This window comes from Danio rerio, chromosome 21, assembly GCF_049306965.1.
Source record: "Danio rerio strain Tuebingen ecotype United States chromosome 21, GRCz12tu, whole genome shotgun sequence".
Classification (NCBI taxonomy): domain Eukaryota; kingdom Metazoa; phylum Chordata; class Actinopteri; order Cypriniformes; family Danionidae; genus Danio; species Danio rerio.
The window spans coordinates 16266594-16286503 of NC_133196.1; the positions used below are offsets into that span (position 1 = coordinate 16266594).

Here is a 19910-nt window from a genome sequence, read left to right on the forward strand (position 1 = left end):
ACACACACACATACACAATGATGATGCTGCAAGACGGATGGTACTTTCCATAAATACAGTATGCTATGCTCTCCGATGACTAAGCATTTCAGTTTAGAGGTCATCTCAACCTTTTCAACTCTGATTTAGACCCTTTGGACAGCATGACAATAGGATAAGAATGTGTTTCTGTAATTTGGGAGAACATATGATGCTAATTATGCTACACTCTATATTCATTTACGAAGACTGTAGTGTTGTTAAAATCACAATTAAGTGCCAGATCAGATGGATGGATGGGTATTAATTTTTTTAGATACTAACAAAATTATCTGACTTACTTTTAAATTAATTTGACCAAAAATATGATAACCAGTTAAGTGTAGAAATAATTTTTACTTTTCTATTTTCTTGATATGGATATTTGATGCTTGAATTCTCAACATGTGTTGCAGAATTCAAAAGTAAAAGTTCTCTTCTTCCCTACTGGCTTCCTGACAAGCACACATTACAGGACTACGCATGCATTATCACTTTATTATATAAACGGCGTAACCCACAGACCTAAGAAAAAAAGTGAAATCTGCTATTATGCACTACAACCCCATTCCTGAATGATGGCCTGACTGATGCAGAATGATACAGCTCATTTACAAGCACGATGGCACCAACACTGAAGGCATCAAAGATGACGATGATGATCTTCACTGCTGAAGTTACACTGCTCTTGTGCTTCATTTTAAAATGAAAACACACAAGAAAACAATTCCTCATGAGAAATAATGCTATGATCATATGAATATAAAACTTGCTGATCTGTATTAAGACCTTTTAAGATTTTAAAAAACACAAAAACCCTGCATAGCTCATAGAAAATAAAATTAAAATACCATTCCTCTTCATTTGCATTTGCTTTGTCTGACCTTTTAAAATTGACAAAAAGCATTGATTAAAACAGCGTGTATAACTCACACTTCTTCATAGATGAGCTTGCTTCCAAAAATGGATGTCTGAAGAATTCATCTAGAAAAACAGAAAAGATCTGACAATGAGCACAAGATGGCTGTACAATAGAGAGTGACCGAATCATTTTAAACAATAAAAACTCCAACTAGTGTGAATGGCGTAATCAATAATTGAAGTGGATAATTTCAGAATTGTCCTTAGACAAGAGCGGGTCTTGTACAATCATTTTAGGACAACTTTGATGAAAGATTTTGACCCACTTCAAATGTTGATTATTGTAGGATACTCACCGAAGTCCATTCGGTCCTTATGGTTCCTCTGCAGGAGGCCGAGCAGCAGGTGTCTGAGATGGGTGGAAGTTTCTCTGGGAATGCTAAATAGAGAGACCGAATGGAATTTTACATGTGGCTAAGATGAGTCTGAAAAATAATTTGGTTAAATCCATCAATAAGTCAATAAGAGATGCACTTACTTTGGGCTAAGAGTTTTATTTTTCTCATAAAACAAGCGGAGATCCTGGGGACTGCTGGCCTGATGGGAAGACAATCAAAACTAACTTAATGCAACGAAAATCATTTTCTATTTCAATTTATTTTTCATTTTCCTACTGTCAATTATACATCATTTATCATGCTCTACCCTTGTGTATTGTTCAAATTGACCACCTTTAGTTTTGTTTGTGGCTGTTTTTGTTCCATTGACTTCTATTATAATGCCATTTATTGATTGCAAAGCACTGATACCATATAATCATGCATTCTTGACTGTTGGTGGTTTTCCTTGGATGTAAGAGGTACAATTTGTAATATTTTTTTACTGCTCATTATCATTTGGTACGATTAACCCTTTAGATAGGCCTGTGCAAAACAGTATCTGGCTTTGGCTATGGAGTAAAACAGCAGATTATAGTGTACATGCATAGATACACTTACTATGTTACGGATGTTCTGAGAGCTGAGCTGCTTATTTTCATTTTCTCAGACATATCAAGGTAAGTGCACAAAGGTCTCTCTCACACACTTGCTCGCTCGCACGCACACAGTACTACATATAACACAGTGTAAAAGCCAGGAACTAAGCTTTTTTTTTTCACTGCGACTGATGATCAACAGTACAAATCACACATTGTACCTCTTCCCAACAGAGAAAACCACCAAGAGTAAAGAATGCTTAATTACATGGTATCATAGCTTTGCAATAAAAAAATGTCACTACAATCGAAGTTAATGGGGCATAAACAGCCACAAACATAATGAAAGAGTAGCAAATTTACCCAGAGAGTATATTGTTGAGTTTTTGAAACTCTTCAAAGCATTTTTCCAAAATATGTGTCAAAATAAGATTTGTCCCTAAAAATCATTCCATTTGCTGAAAGACAGTGAGTTGTGGCCAAATTAAGACTCAAAATAACTCCACTGTGGATAAAAACATCCCCAACAGCACACAAGGGTTAAAATGACAGCTATATAGTTAACTCAACGTGCATCTGCTCCCATTACGGTACGTACCTGAAATGGAGCCTTCCCAGTCAGACACTGAAACACAATGGTCCCTATGCTCCACAGGTCAGCCTTGGCATCATAGTTTTGTGACATGATAACTTCAGGAGCCTGGTGAACAGCATTTTACAAGTAGAATCAAAGTTATGCACATATATGCAAAGGAGAGGTGTAAATGCTATTTAACTGATATGTATAATAATAAATAAATAATACAAATACAAAACTTGTCTTCAGAGTCTGAAAGCATTAAATGTGTGATGAAGCCTTTTCAAATACAATTCTGCAAATCCCTATATGGAATTATTTATTTTTATTATAGAATATAATACAGTCGAAGAGAAAATAATTAGCCCTCCTGTGAAATTTGTGTTCTTTTTCAAATATTTCCCATGTGAGGTTTAACAGAGCAAGAACGTTTTTCCACAGTATTTCCTATATTTATTCTAGAGAAAGTCTTATTTCTTTATTTCTTTTAGTTTGGATGGCATCATTTGATCTTTTAAGCTGCTAAGATAAATATTACTAGCCCCCTTCGGAGCCTATTATTTTTGATTGGCAACAGAACAAACAACTTGCCTAATTAACCTAACTTGCCTATCGTCTTGTTAAGTCACGACGTATGAAATACTTTTTCTGAGTCCAAGCTGCTACTCATTTGAGTTGAGAAAATATTAGTTTATGGCCACTATAGTCTTATCACGCATTAAAATGAATTTTATATAAAATCATTGTGTACACGACAGTGTCTGGACTTGCTACATCACAGACACCGATATTTTAACAATTTATAAAAAAAATAAATATTTTCTCATGGGTGTACATATATTTTTGGTAAAGCATGGGTATCTATATATTATGATCATAATTTTCGAAAGTATTACAGCACTTTGTAAACATTTATTATTACCATTTGTTGAGTCTCTTTATACATAAAGCACTTGGACCCGAAAGCCGCTTCGAGTGACATCCCACTTAACAAGAAACCTCATTAACCCAGTAAAACCTTGAAATTGGACCTTAAGCTGAACTCTAGCATTTTGCAAAATAACTAGAAAAATATTATGAAATTACTTATTAAAACTATTGTTTAAAAATGTGTTGAAAAGCTTACAGAAAATGTGATTTACAATGTATACAACCTTCTTTTTAGAAACAACATTGCGTATGTCTGGCTTCTTTTTTTTTTTTTTTTTGGCAACATTCAGTTCTGAAAAATTTGATATCGCAGAGTAACGCTACTGCATTTCATTCCTGAATTAATGGATTTCTTAATGGCTCAATGATAAACTGAGTGAAGCAATTATTCAATGATAATTTTATAAAGACACAATTAATTTTCAATGAATTTACTGGTGGTCTTAGTGTCATATTAATTTGTCATATCAAAAACACACTCAGCAATATACTATTTAATTATCATTATTAAAAATAGCGATAGTAATTTAAAAAATCTATAATAAAATCCCTCCCAAAAATGAGAATCTATGTCAGACAGCACTCATGCAATGTGTAACAAGAAAATAACCATTATACCATGTACATCGGAGACCCACAGAGAGTGGCAGCCATCATGTTGTTCTGGAGGTACCTCGCAAAGCCAAAGTCAGCTAAAAGAAACCAAAATAAGATCTTAGAAACTACACTTGTGAAGCAGTTGCGGCTTACAAAAAAAACATGCTGTTAAATCAATAACAGACATTACAAAGTCTTTTGAAGTTAATATTTGCTTTATAACTATAGTAATGTTTTCCCTTATCACTAAACATAATTCTATCACTGGTTTACACCAATTCAGTTTTACCAAAACATCCAAAACAATGTTTAATCAGCAAAAGCCAGATGCCCTAAAGTATATGGATGTGGTCTCAAGAGTTTCTAAAGTTTTGAAAGCTGAAAATGTAAAAATTATATACATGACACTTAAACACACAGGCACAGACACAAACAGATTCACAGACACAAACAGATTCACAGACACAAACAGGTACACACAGACACACGCGTGCACACACACACGCGTGCACCCACGCACGCACGCACGCACGCACGCACGCACGCACGCACACACGCACGCACACACGCACACACACCTATCTTAATGCAGGTGTTGTTGAAGTGAGACTTTCGGCCTGCAGGATGGGACAACAGGATGTTTTGGGGTTTCAGGTCTCTGTGGATGATCCCTTTGGCCTGCAGAACCCTCATGGCCCCTGTGATCTGCTGTAGGAATACTCGGATGGTGTCTTCACTTAAAGTGCCCTTTGCTGAAAGAAATTCATGTTACTTTAGTTATGCAATATATATTAAAAACTTACAATATATTATTATTTTTGTACATTATGTTGCTGCATTTTTGTCTCATTTAAAAGGATAGTTTGCCCAAAAATGAACAATTTCCAATTTCCTCACTGTTTACCCACACTTGATGGTTCTAAACTAAATAGAAATTAAATTTCTTTGTTCAGATATTCTAGTATCTTGCAAAAAAGTGAAGTGATAAAAATGTATTAGTAAAATATTATGAAATTTGTTTTTAAAACTATTCTTTAAAAATGTGTTAAAAAATCTTGCAGAAAGAGTCATTTTTTCATTTATATGTTGTTGTTTTTTTAAGAATATTGTGTTGTTTTTTTTAGTTTCCGTATGCTTTAACTTTTTCTTTCTGATTTGACCTGAAAAGTCAAGATTCCATAAGTGTCTAGACACTCCAGAACCACTACTTCCTCTGTACACAAGCTCACACCCTACAGTCTACAGTTGCTGCTTCCTCAGACCCGCTTCAAACAAAACTTACATACACAAACACACACCCAAAACTGTTCTGGTCGAACTTCCTGAGTGTTGCTTTGCAAGATTTTGATATAAACTCATATCACATGTTTCATCTTGCAAGCAAGCAAAACGCTTATCAAATAAGAGGAAATAAAAATGTCAGAACTGAGAGAAAAAACTATGAGAATAAAAAAAAAATGTGACCAAGTATATAGAAACTCAGTACTACACTCAGAACTGCATGAGAATAATCATATTCGTAATTAAAAACAATTGTGACAAATAAAGTCACACTTCTGAAGATAACATCCAAATTGCAAGATGGCCAATTCAAGAGAAAAGTAAGAATTGCAAGTTGTTAAATCAAAATAGAGAGGAAAAGAATAGAGTTTATATTGTAAGTATTACTTTCCTCAGAATTGAAAGTTTATTATTTGTATTTTTGAGTTTACATCCTTTCACACACTTCTAATATCATGTCTTATGATCTCTAATTAAGAGGTTATATGTTGCAATTTTGACTTTTTCCCTCAGAATTAAAGCTTTACATCTCACCATTTTTGTAGGGGTGTCAAAATGAAAGTTTCTTCGAATCACTGCAATGCAGATGTGGACAATTCTGTATCGGTTTATAAATAGATCATCACCAGTTATTACGTACTGACGTAATTAATCTCATATGAGCCATGTCATGGTAGTATTCGCATGAGGCGAGGGCGAGTAAATAAAATGCTCCAACTCCTAAAAAAGCAGACACTGCATGTGAGATTGCTGGACATCTTTTCCACTGACACTGAAATACAGCAGAACCAAGAGTTATTATTTTTACTGTTCTCTCTCTGTGTGTGCCTCTGTCTCAGTCTCTCTCTCTCACTTTAGACTTTTGAACTGCTACCAAGTTTGTAAGGTAGGTTTTTCCTCTCCTCTATCGCTACTAAAGCGATACTTAAGGGATCCTGACATGAGTGTATCTGTAGAGCGAGTTTCCTCCATGCCATGTATCACGGATCAGCTGTGATTGCTGCGCAATGTGCACTTTATTACACGCATATAGTCACGTCACTCATCGGTAAACAGCGCTGACGGTATTAGAGCCAATCGCAGCCCTTTCGATTGAGCGTGTGAACACAATGACCAATCATAAGGATATAAGAATATGCTCGATGTTCAAAAAGCAAACGGAACATTTACATTAGTTTATTAGCTATAAATGCTCATGTCATCTTCTGTGACTGTATTTGAGTTTAGTTTGAAATATTCAAAGAGTGTTTTCTTTGAGCAGTTCAAGTTAAAGGTACAGTTTGTTTATTTGACTGCTTGTAAGGGACTAAATTGTATTACAAATAACATACTGTATAAATATAAATATATAAAAAAAATTTGTTGAAACATTTTTGTGTTGTGAAAAATATCTATATATACAGTTGAAGTCAGAATTATTAGCCCCACCTGAATTATTAGACCGCTTGTTTATTTTTTCCCCAATTTCTGTTTAACGGAGAGAAGATTTTTTCAACACATTTCTAAACATAATAGTTTTAATAACTCATCTCTAATAACTAATTTATTTTATCTTTGCCATGATGACAGTAAATAATATTTTACTGGATATTTTTCAAGACACTTCTATGCAGCTTAAAGTGACATTTAAAGGCTTAACTTGGTTAATTAGGTTAACATGGCAGGTTAGGGTAATTAGGCAAATTATTGTACAATGATGGTTTGTTCTGTAAATTTTCAAGAAAGAATATAGCCTAAAGGGGCTTATAATTTTGTCCCTAAAATGGTGTTCAAAAAATTAAAAACTGCTTTTATTCTAGCCGAAATAAAACAAATAAGACTTTCTCCAGAAGAAAAAATATCATCAGACATACTGTGAAAATTTCCTTGCTCTGGTAAACATAATTTAAAAAATTTTAAAAAGAAGAAAAAAATTCAAAGGGGGCTAATAATTCTGACTTCAACTGTATAACTGTGGATGGAAAGCATTATCAATGCACTGTGATGTATAATTGAAATGAATCGATGACATGACAATCGTAACTGTAGCAAACTGTGAGACAAGTGTAGTCTCACCCCAACCATTTTGAGCAATCAAACATCTCAATTAGGAGGAAAAAGTGGAGGAAATAAAATTAGAATTGTGAAAAGTTTGAATTTAAGTATAAAACAGAATCCTCACAGTTGTGAGTTTATAATTTAAAGGGATAGTTCACCCAAAAACTTTGAGCTTCTTTCTCCTGTTGAACACAAAGCAAGATATGCTGAAGAATGCTGGAAAAAAAGCCATTGACTTTCATATTATTTTTGTTTCCACTATCAACGTCAATGGCTGTTTTTCTAACATTCTTCAGTTCAGAATATCTTGTTTAGTGTTCAGCAGAAGAACGAAATTCATAAAGGTTTAAAACCACTTAGGTGTGAGAGGAAATTTTACATGTTACCTGAGCTAATCCTTTAAAGCAGTGAGATATAAGCTGGCAATTTTGTGATAAAAGTTGCAACAACCTTTCAAACCTTTTAATTTTGTGCCAAAAAACAAGCTCTTAAGTCACTGAATTCAAACCAAACCAACAAAATAAGGATGCATTAATTACTCATGAGTCATTATTTAAAAGAAATCCTTTAATTTACTAAAAGAACCAGATGTGCCGGTGAGAATCCACAGAGCACAAAAAAATGACCTCAACCCAAAAACGAGGTCAAAGCATGATAGATGAGATGTCCCACTTACAGTGCAAGTAGTCAGCCAGGTCTCCCCCGTTGCAGTACTGCAGTTAAAGAAAGAACATTGATCTTTTTACTTTGAATAAGAGCACCACAAAACAATGCCGCATGACAATTCGCATCTGAATCATCTGCAGTGAACTAAGCTTCATTCAGATGCATATTAAAACAAGCCACTCAGAAAAGAAGGGCCATTATGTCCCTTTGTACACCCATGAGGAGCTTCCTAGCAGCCCCACTGCCTTTCTTTGAGCTTTTTTTGACAGCTGGTGGTGTGGCCTGTATAGCAGGCAGAGTTTCAGAACAATCGGGAAAAACTTAACAAATCCTCACTGGGTTGAATCAAACCAAATTCCTAGTTCATATCTTTCTGAGGTTGTTGTGTTATTAATGACTGCAGATGTTTTCCATTGACTCTATGGTGTGGCTAATTGAACGCATTACCAGGTACAAGTCGGAATAATAAGGAAAAAACAGGCCCACTTACCTCCATTACAAGGTACACGGAGCTAGCCGTTTCCTAGAAAGAGACATGAGTAATGAGATTTAACACTGGAACAGACATGTGCTCAAATGAACTCTGGTTCTTTCATAAAAATATTAAAAATACATGTGAATAACAATGTTAACACACTGACAGTCAAATAAATGTAATAACAAATACAATTTAAAATGTTTCTGAAAGAAGCATTTTCTGCTCACCAATAATGTATTATTTTCAATGTATTGATTTTGTAATTTATTATTACAGTGAAAACAAAACTGTTTTCTATTTGATTATATCAGTGGTCCCCAACCCCCGGGCCATGAACCTGTACCGGTCCATGGATGAATCGGTACCAGGCTGCACAAGAAATCATTAATTATTTCTATTTTATTTACTATCTGAGTCTGAACGATAGTTATTTAAAAAATCTTTTACTTTGAAAAATGACTGTATTCTTGGCTATATCTCAGACACTTGAGAGCTAAAATGTAACCCACAAGCTAGCAAAATGAGTAAGAAGCAGATGTCTGTGGAAAGTTTCTTTGCAAAGGGGAAAAGGCCCAAATGAAGGACCTGCCAAGAAATTAATCTTCAATGCATTTGTCAACAAATAAGGTGAATCATGCATCTTTGTGTGTGCAAGTTGGTTATTTCCAATGGAGGCACACGGATTGCATAGCATATTGGGAGCACCTGCTGCAAGCACACCGCCTGACACATGACAAGAACTGACCGAGCAACTTCATGATTTTTATGGAATAAAGTGCCATGCACAGACCTTTGAGGGTGGTTAGGGGCATGAGGGTTGGAGAGGTGGGGGAAGAGGATGAGGGATGTTGGGCATAAGGGCACTTTCATTTTTAGGGGGCACCTTCTCTACAAGAAAAAAAAGAGCAGGTGCTGAAGCACCCAAAACCCCATTATGCACTGATGAAATTTACAGATTTTTATAGACCTATTACTTCAGACAAACATTTTTTTTTTAATTTTCTACATAAATAAAACTTGTATCAGAGTTACAGCGATGTTTTGTCAGCTTGACATCCTCTGAGAAAACGTTGATGGTCGTCTAGAAATCTACGTAGAACCACAACCCCCAACCAACCCGGGCAATGGCAAAAATTCCAAGCGTTGACTAGGCATGGGCCGGTATAAAAATTTGGACGAAATGATAACGTTGGATAAATTTATCACGGTTTTACCGTTTGAAGGTATCGTGATTATGTCTCTAAATTATGTTCTTTTTAAATGTCTGGTTAAAAAGCAAACACTTTTTCCCCTTTGAACACAATATATTTAATTTTGAGAAACATTTAAAATATTTTGGAGCAGCAAACATGTCAGGCTGAATAATTCAAATTAATCATTGACTTCTGCTTTCTTCATTTGTTTCTAAAACACACATTTCTTTAAATTTAAAAACTATTTTTGCAAATATGTTCTGCTAGACATACTGTTGTCCTAAAAAAAATGTAAATAAAAAAAAAAAACGTACATATACGTTAAGAACGGTACAGAAAGGTTTTAAAACCTTGACTTCTCCAAACCGCGGTACACCTTGAAAACGCTTATCTTCTCATGCCTAGTTGACTGGTCCACGGTGATAAAAAGGTTGGGGATCACTGGTTTTTATGACATGACTTTTTAACTTGTTTTTTTGCCCCTGTAATACCTATTAAACATCCAATAAATGTAGCCTTGGGAAACGCTTTTTTAAACAAACTTTTGATAACAAGTTATATTTGTAGAGTTTACAGCAGACACTGGAGCTGGTATTAACAGCATGTGTGTGTGTGTGTGTGTGTGTTGTAAATGCAGTGAACTGATGCTTATCCGCACATGGCGAGAGTGTTTTTCCCTGCTCTGGTAATAATGGGCTAATAAAGGCCAGGTGGAGACCAAAGGTTACAGGCTTCACTGGGCATTTTCACAGTTCAACATGTGAACCGTGCACTGGTGTGACAGATTTCTATTGAAGACAGCGCACACACCATTGAAACTCACTCAACACAAGAGAGCACTGATACTGCTGATGCTGTGAAATATGAGTGCTGCTAGCCACGATACTGTGGCAGATTTCCAGAGTGTAGTATATACCATCGTGTAAAAAAAATAAAAAAATAAAAAAAACACCCTGAGACATATTGTGATGAACAAGGTAAGGTTGTATATTGTAATTTAACAGTTTTGTGTTAGCCAACTAAAACAAAACATCAGAAATTATACTTGCCTGACAACATTAAAAGTATATTTGCAGGCAGGAATGCCTTTAAGCAGGATTAAGTTGATTCTAAGGATGCAATCACAATATGCTATCCGAACCATGCCCAGGCCCGTTTCCCGGATCGTTTGAGAAGTGTGAGTGCTCTGAATTGGGCTCAGACGCGGTTCACTTGGTCGGCCCTGGCCCGGTTGGAAGAGGTGTGCCTGAGCGCAGTTCACTTGGGCTTTGGTGCGGTACACTTGTAGTGTGAGTGACTTTTAAAGAACTGTTTCATATGGATTTATTAATCATTATACTGTTCAATGAACGCAAACTGTCGTAGATTATTAAAGACGCAAATCCTTCACTGCATGACTGCTGCAACTTTAGTAAACCGCTTAATTTCTGCAGCACAAGTACTTTATGATTGTTTATGAACGTCAAAAGTGGCTGATCTGTTCAGCGAAATATTTCACTGCGTGTCACTGCATCCCAAAGGACCAAAGCGATATAACTAAAGAAATCTCCACTGTGCTGAGCGAGAGCGCTTTTTACTGAACAGCGCATCAGATTATGTAAGCGTGCTCAGGCCCAAATGCAATTTGAGTGCAGGCCGTCCGGGAGGACGGGAGGGGGGGAAAAAGTGAGCTTCGGCCCGGTTCAAGGCTTCAAGGCAACTGTACATAGCGCGAGTACGCCCTAAGGGCCCATGCACTTTGGGGCCCCCAGAGGTCTGTTTTATTAGTATTAAAGCTGATTTATACTTCTGCGTTAAGCACGCAGGCGATCCAGTTTTTGTGCGGACGCATAGCCCTCGCCATAGCTGATGCGCACCTCTCAAAAAAATAACTACAAGTGCAACAACGCATAGCACAAGCTCTGTGATTGGTCGGCTTGGTAGCACTGACAAGTGTGGGAGGGGCCAAGAGTCGCACGAACCCACTAGATTGGTTGTTTACAATGTTGAATCCCGTGAAGGAGCTTCAGTTAGAAACTTTTGTTTTGTGTTAACCTTATGATTAAAGTTGTTGCACATCCCCTGGTTCCCACCTCAAAATAAGCAAGTATTAGCTATGCGTACATCAAGATAGCATTTAGAAAAAACAAAACACCCACAACGAAACTTAAAACAGAGCAACACAAACTGCACTCAGAAGTTTAAATGTATGGATATGCACATGACATGCACGGTGGGTCATGGCAATCGCTCGAGGAAGAAGTAGAAATCAGCCTTTAAGAGTATAAGGAGGGGGCCCAACCTTAAATATTCTTTCATAGAGCCAAAAATTGCTATCGGCATCCCTGTTTGACTGTATACGTCCATCATTTTTAATGATTTTTTTGTTGTCTGTGTATGCATGTACTTTTTTCAAGTGACTTTGTCACTTTTATTTAAAAAAAAATCTTTATTTTTTGACTTCCAGTATTGCCCATTATTGGTCCATATTGCCTATTGTTTCAGTTGTTAATTTGTCAAAATTGGCTAAAGCTGCATTAGTAAATGCTTAAGATTAATGAACAATGATCATAAAGAAAGGCAAACACACTGCATGTATACAAGCAATTTTTATCACCATGTTCGTTTGATAAACTAACACAAGCAAAATTATCAAGAAATAAAAAAGAGAAAGATGTCCATAAGGATAAACAAGGGTTAAATTTAAGCAACAATTCTGATGATGCTTGCAGCTATAAAAAATCTTGTTTTAGAAATGGTTTTGAACCTGCTGCTCCTCATCCAGACAGCAATAAAGCAGTAATGTCAGTAGGCAACAGGGCAATGATTAACACATATGCACACACAAAGACTATAAAAACCTGGCTTCAGTAAACAAGAACAGACTAAACAAAACAAAAGCATGATATCTTGTTGAATCCATGCCAGATGGGCTTCTCCAAAAAGAACTAAACATGCAACCACCCTATCAACAGTTATCAGACCCACAGGACAGGTTTGGTGTTTGCTGTCAGGTCAGCTTTTACAACACCATAATCCTGTTATTTCCCAAGCTTACAGCTAAGGCCTCTGGAAAAAAAAAATACAGAGTAGCCCACTTAGAACAACCTTATCACCAAGCAACAGATGACCTCCCCCTTCTGGTGTCTGCTTCAACCAATCAGGCGAATCGGCTGATCTGTGAGTGGCAAACGCTGCTGACTCTGCATTGCTGAAGTTTTACTTTCTGCCACTGAAGATAGACCTCAATTGGCTTTGCTCGGAGCAGTCATACTGAAACTAGGCCAAACATCGCTGTTTAATGACAACTAGCGCTCGAATGAGCTTCCAAAATCCAACATACAGTCACAGACAGCAAGGTGCCTAGATGACTGATGTTCATGTGGGTGATCAAGTGAGCTTTGCTTATGAACACAGCAGGCCCGTGAGAGTGGCTAATGTTGAATTTTACCACAGACATGGCAGGGATCCTGCTAAACTGGATCTGGAGAGGAGTTTTATGCAATTTTACCTTGTTACTCATTTCGTTTCAAATGCAACTGTGATCGTTTGCGCTCTAATATTGATCTGTAGTATCCCTGAAGTGACTGAGATCAAGTACTATATATTCACACATTTAACTGGGAGTTTCACAGCCAGACTATTATACTTATAAAAATAAATGTTCAGAAGTATTAACATGACCGATTTTTGTTTAGCCTTGTTTAGGACCTTTCGGTGAACGCTTCTTAAAAGAGCACTGAGTGCAAAAAAAGAGAACCTTTTGCACTATAAAGACCAATTTTGTGAAAAAGAAAGAATGTACCAATGTTTAAAGACACTTTATGGAACCACAAATGCCAATAAAGTTTTTATATAGTCTTAAGAATGTAGTTAAATGGCTTTTTGCTACAGTAAAAAACATTTCTAAAACAATCTAAAGAACAATTTCTCACTATTAAGAAACTTTTGTGACACGAAAAGCTGGTTATAAAATTTCTAAATGCCATTAAAGTATCTTTTTATTAAGAGTAAATATATTTTTTACTATGAAGAACCCTTTTACCCTGGTCAGATCACATGAATTTGTCATGATTTTGGCACAGTTATCCTGAAGTAGGGTGTCGTGGTGATTTGTAAACGACAAATGGGCATCGTAATACAAGATTCAATCGTTTCTTCTTGTGTAATGTGGCATAGATCACGACATCCGATCCCATTCCTGCTATGACTCACGACACCATCCCAGAAAGTCTAGCATGTTTAATTTTTTTTCTCATTCTTCACGTTGAGTTCTGTCATGTGGGTGACACTGTGCAATAGGAGCACATAATTTCGATTATATCAGTGGGTGCTGCTGTTAATGCACTGGTCAGGTAATCAAAAAATAGGCTGCATATTTACTTATGGGTGGGTCTTGGGTGGATAAGATCATTGGTTGTGCAAACTAACTACCTTTTTTAAAATAATAAAGTGTTTTAAGCAATTTTACCTGACAGACTGGAATAAATATGCAGACATCTTCATTATCACAAGTTTCTGAGTTCTCTTATCCTTCCAATAGAGTTTGTTCTGTTGATGTAATCTGGGAACATTTTCAGTGCGGCGAATACATCACAAAAGCACTTCCTGCTTATTCAAATTTGTCATTAATAGTGCAAACAGTTTGATATAGGCTTCTCTGAAACTGTGAATATTGCACGTTAAATTATTTTATTTAACAAACCAACAGAATCTCAAGGCAATTTGTGTTTTGGCGCATATAGCGGACTTGTCTTGAAGTAAATCACCTCAAATGTTATTCATTATTCTTATTTATAGACAACTGACCAACAAAAGATACATTAAAATTAAGATTAAAATTATAGCAAATGAAATTCGTTTAAAAAAAATTTTTTTTTCCAAGAAAAATACACAAAATATATTTTTGTTTGTGCCCCTCCACTACTCAACTATACAGGTGGATGATTTGTTTCACTCTGAGCAAAATAAGGTTTTAATAAATGCTACACTGAGATTGTATCATAAATCTCAGTTATATATTTGCAAATTTTTTTATATGTCATTATTTTAAAGATTATGTCTAGCGCATCTGATTTTTCCTTGGTGCTTATGTGCTTTCATTTTCTTTGTCTCACCCGCGGCAAGTTCAGGCTAGGGATTGTTTAATAGGAAACCTATGGCAGGAAAATACACATTTAGATTTCAACAAAAAAATTTTAATATTAAAAGGAATCATAAGTTTGATCCTATCTCTGGTGTAAAGGATGTCCTTAAATAATGTAGTTATTATCTGCAAGCATCAGTGTTTATTAAGATTAAAAAAGGAAAAAAAAATTGAAATTGAGGAAAGAAATATTGTTATAGCAACACTCGTGACTGCTTTGAGAAAAAACACTCGCTGTAGATATCACGAGATGACTGATCGTGAAGGAACGAATAGTCTTGCACATTTGTTAGCCACGACAAGTCAAGATTTTATCAAGACCAAAATCACATAATCTGACATAGTGACTTTGTAACCGACATTAAAAATCGTGTGATCTGACCAGGGCTTAAATTGAATTGTTCTATGAATGCTAAAATATTCAAATCAAGAAAAAAAAAAAGATCCAAATAATGAAAAAAAAAACAATGATAATAATAATAAACTTTCATTAAAAGAATAAAGAAGTTAATATCTATGTGTCTCTTTAATATTAATAATCAAATAGCTCGGTTGCACTAAAAATAAGCTCTGCCTGAAAGCTTGTTTCTATGTTCTCAAGGGAGAGATGACCAGATTAACTCTTGCCAGGGTTATCCTGCACAAACAAGCACAAGTTTGTCACATGTGGCAAAGAGCCAAGAAGCTCACTGTGACTGTTCCCTTCAGGGTAGTGCAAGGATAACTCCTCAAACTTTAATGCATTCAATTCACAGACAGGCAACACCACAGCAGAAAGTGGTGTGACTATCCAGATGATGTGAGAGGAGGTCAGATCAGAGAAGTATGTGAACCGAGACACTTGAGCTGTACCTTCTGAAAGCAACACCAGAGTGTGAGCCTTCCTTCACAAAACTGCCATTAACCGATTGGAGACAAAAGCAACATCAATCAACCTCAGTGTAAACTGGGAATACTAACTAAAAACAGTACTTGCACTGTATTGAAATCTTTTAGTGGTGTGGTATAGTATATAGATCAAAGTCAAATTACATTTCACACCCTTGCATGAAAGCTCAATGTTTTTTTGTAACCTGATTAACTGGTTTTCAAGGACTAATGTTGTTGGTACTGCTATCTAGAAACATAAATGAGTGCCAAGTACAAAAGGGATTAAACTAATTAATATGGTTACAAGTTCGGTTCAAAAACAAACACTGCTTTAAATTAGATCTACTAATGGTTGGAGATACAACATGTATTCTGAAGTCCAACTGGCTTTACCCTAAACCAATAAAACATGCCTGGCATATTAACCTCCGGATGACCCTAAGGACAGAGCTAATACTGAGAACCCAGGTGTTTGAAAAGCGTGTCAATACTTCAATGAAACCATTTAACAGTCTGGCGTTGCAGCTTTCACTCGCAATAAGACATTTACTGTGTGCCAATGAACTTCATATGCTGGATCAAACGAGAAAACAAAATTAAATCGATTTCTATCCCTCTTGTAAAAAAACAATTGTGTAACCCAGACTCCAATGCCCATAATGCCTTGCAGCACACTCATTAAAAACAAGTGCACATGTCATGTCAACAGAGGAACATGTGACTGCTTTTAACCAATCACTGCAAAGAAAGTCAAACAAGACTCAGGAGCATTTTAATGCATGATAACTAGTAAATTAATTAATATATGAAGTTATCTAGCAATTTATATTATTTCAAATATTTGCAAAATTCAGATTCAAATCAACCTACCTGAAAGTCGTGCAATGCAACGATGTTTTCATGTTTCAGTTCCTAGAAATAACAAATACGAATTATTTGCGTACTTAAACACACTTATATTCGCTCACACTTAATTTTATGGTCTGAATATGCAATGCATTGTCATTAAAACCAAAACTCACCTTCAATATCTTGATTTCTTTGCCCAGAAGAGTCTGCGATTTGGCCAAATTCTTCTTGTTTATGCATTTGACGGCAACCTCCCATTCATGCTTCTGAAAAAATGTGAACAATTTAAGAGATTATACATAATCCCCTTGTAGTTTATACTGTATAAAACGTGTACAATGACATGCCCGTTCATGTCTATAGTCAGCCAGTGTTATTGTTTCTACTGTTTCCCAGTTTCTCTCATTAGCTTTCATGTATAAATCGGAAATGACACATTTAAAGCTCGGATACATGTATATAATGTGCTTTTAAAGCTTTCCACAACTCTGTTATATATTATTTGGCTTTAATCTCTCGTTCTCGTCTCCATCTGTTGTGCTCGAGGCCTTTAAGGTGGTAATGTTAGTTCTGCAACCAGTATGTAAACAAACCAAATTTAGAAAAACCGCACAATAACACCATTGCCGCAAATTAAAATACTTTGAGACATTTGTTTTTTTTTTTCCAGATAACGTTACTATTAACGTATCTCACCTCTCGATGTCTGCCTTTGAAAACCACTGCGAAGGCACCGTGTCCTATGAGGTCCTTCCTGCTGAACTCGAATTTCCCGACAGTCTCCATCTCCGACCTGATCCCAAATATTGCAGTTGGACTATTTATGTGAAATAAAGCTGGCCCACAAATATCCTCTTTCTGCGTCCCTCTTCTCCTCTGTCTGGACGAGGCAGCTGGAAAGTTGAAACCCACTTCTGCGTGCCATGGGCAGCCTTTCCATACAAATGCTCTCCTCTTTCATGATATCCTGGATGTGAAGAGGAAATCTACTCCTTTTAAATATGTCAGTTCCCCATTTCGACGAAAGCGATTGTCGTAAATGTTCAATAAATAAAATCGTCACGCTGAAAAATACCACCTTAAAACGACAGCGATGGGTTTGTTTGTGTACATCCGATGTTGTCAGCTCTGCTAATTTCCTCGCGTTCGTGTTCGGGATAACATGAAGCCTACTTGTTCACGACTGTGCATAAAACGGTTGTCTTTTCACTAAATATCCCTGAGGTATCGGTAAAGCTCGAGCAAGATTTGTCTATTGGTCTCAACAAAGACCTCAATTTAGTCGAGGGCTGCAGTGTTGCGCATGCGCGCAAACATTTCACCCAGGCTCATTTGTTGACGTCAGGGAAGCGCTGTCACGTTCGCGTCACAGTGACACAAATTAGTTTTTTTTACAATCGCTATGACAGTTTTTTAAATACATTTACCAAGTTTCTTAAACTCTTAACACGGTAAGCACAACATCCGTTTTTGTAGGCTATACAATTAACACATAAATCTTGTTGATTTGATACAAAATGCATACAGTATGAACTTCTTTTACACCCAAGCTCCACCAAGACCAAAGCAATGTAATTTTACAGTCAAATTTACAAATGCTTTCACACTGTATGTCATGACAGATAACATCAAGTTCTAAACATAATCTACATAGGCTGAAGTCAAAGTGAACTGCTGTGAACATCACATGCTTCACATTGTGAATTGAAACACAAGTATATTCTCTGTATTTTATTACATTTCCAGTGAGAAACAGCTTATTGCAGTTATGTAAATATTTAAATCACAATAGATTCCCATCTAGGAACCACAATTAGGTGTTGAGGTTTTTCCAATCACATGATATGTTCTAAAAGAGGACTCTTGAGGTTTTTAAAAGGAATATTAAGTGCATCAAAAAAGACTGTCACCAGTTTGTCCAGGTAAAGTTATGCAATACAATCATTACTGTACTATGCACAGTGTGTCTTTAATTTTGTGTCTGAAGTACAGACACATTTAGGCCTATACTACTGTAAAGCAGTGATTGGTTAGTGATCAGTAAAGAATTGTGTTTCCACATTTAAGGATTGTGTGTCTGTGTGTGTGTGTGTGTGCGTGCGTGCTTGCGTGCGTGTGTATGTGTGTTTGTGCGTGTGTCAGTGTGTCTTGGTGAATAAGTGTAACATTTTGATTGGTTTTGTCTGGAAAAGAAAAGCAAGTAGATTCCTGTTCAATTTCTGTGTTTTGGGTAGAGAATTGTGTGTAGCGTTTTTTTAAAAATTGTTTTATGCATTTGAAAACTGAGTTTAAGGCTGAGAAATAGCTTCTGGTTTTGGACATAGTTTGCATTTTGAGTGAGATGTTTCAGAAATTGTGTGACGAGAAAAGATTTTGTGTGCAAGCAGTTGCAAAAACTGTAAGTTAATCAACCGATTTTATCTTATTAAACTATATATATATATATTGATGTAAAATGTAAATTTTGTGAATTTCATACAGAAACAGTTTTTTTTTTCAATTAAAAAACGTGGGTGGGCAGTGAACCAGTTATGAACCAGATGAGCTCTGATTTCTAAATTGCAATTCTGTGTGACAGGTGTTTACTCATGTGATGAGTTAGTATGCAAAGTAGCACAACTGACTTTACAATTTTGAACGTCAGTGTGTTCCTTGTGAAAACGAAATTTTCTGCATAAAAATTGTGCCAAATACAGAGAATGTTTTGCAAAAAGTGTGTTTTAAACCTGCAATTTGAGTGTAAAACAGGAATTGTGCTTGTAGTTTAGCAGAATTGGTTCAGGGGGTTGGTGCATCAGTTACATGTTCTAGTCATTGAAGTACAAGTAATTGTGGGTAAGCAATTGGGAAAAACTGTAATGATAATATACAACAAAATGTTTCTGTTACTTTTAAAGATATTATTTTTGATTATTATGAATCTGTCTCTAGTAAAAGAAATGTTTGTTTTATTATAAATTTAGTTTATTTTCTTTGTAAATTCCATATCCACAAATGCAAATTTACTCATACCAAGCCATATTTTCCTGTTTTCTTTTACAAGAAGTTAGTCACTAAAATTTCATTATCTGAAAAAAAGCCAACAGAACTATTTCATTTTGTAATGATTTTAATATATGTATTGTAATTGATCCTTAAACGTCTTACCCTCAAGGTTATTTTGTGTTCTTTCTCTTTTTTGTATCTTTGTTCATTGACAATGAAATTCATATTCTGTACTGTGTACAAATATTGATACAAACATGTCAACTGTTTTTTTTTGCAAATTAAAAGAAAACTACAAATCATAGGCCTATATATCAAATTAAGTAACTATATATTAGCCTATATATTTTTAAGTAAATTGTACATGATATATATATATATATATATATATATATATATATAAATATATATATATATATATATATATATATATATATATATATATATATATATATATATATATATAT

General features: G+C 35.6%; 1 protein-coding gene across 4 annotated transcripts in view; it reads right to left on the reverse strand.

Moving 5' to 3' along the window:
* The window catches only part of ulk1b (unc-51 like autophagy activating kinase 1), a 44026-nt gene extending 26261 nt beyond the window's left edge, over window positions 1-17765 (reverse strand). For all 4 annotated transcript variants that reach the window (XM_068216020.2, XM_005161121.6, XM_021469039.3 and 1 more), the window contains exons 1-11: window positions 17155-17765; window positions 16632-16724; window positions 16480-16521; window positions 8434-8466; window positions 7954-7990; window positions 4538-4711; window positions 3981-4054; window positions 2454-2555; window positions 1418-1476; window positions 1236-1318; window positions 952-1002 (exon numbers count right to left, since the gene is read on the reverse strand). In XM_068216020.2, coding sequence (XP_068072121.2) covers window positions 952-1002; window positions 1236-1318; window positions 1418-1476; window positions 2454-2555; window positions 3981-4054; window positions 4538-4711; window positions 7954-7990; window positions 8434-8466; window positions 16480-16521; window positions 16632-16724; window positions 17155-17244 — 838 coding nt within the window. In that variant the 5' untranslated portion in view covers window positions 17245-17765. The remainder of the gene's footprint in view (window positions 1-951; window positions 1003-1235; window positions 1319-1417; window positions 1477-2453; window positions 2556-3980; window positions 4055-4537; window positions 4712-7953; window positions 7991-8433; window positions 8467-16479; window positions 16522-16631; window positions 16725-17154) is intronic.
* Between the last annotated feature and the right edge of the window lie 2145 nt (window positions 17766-19910).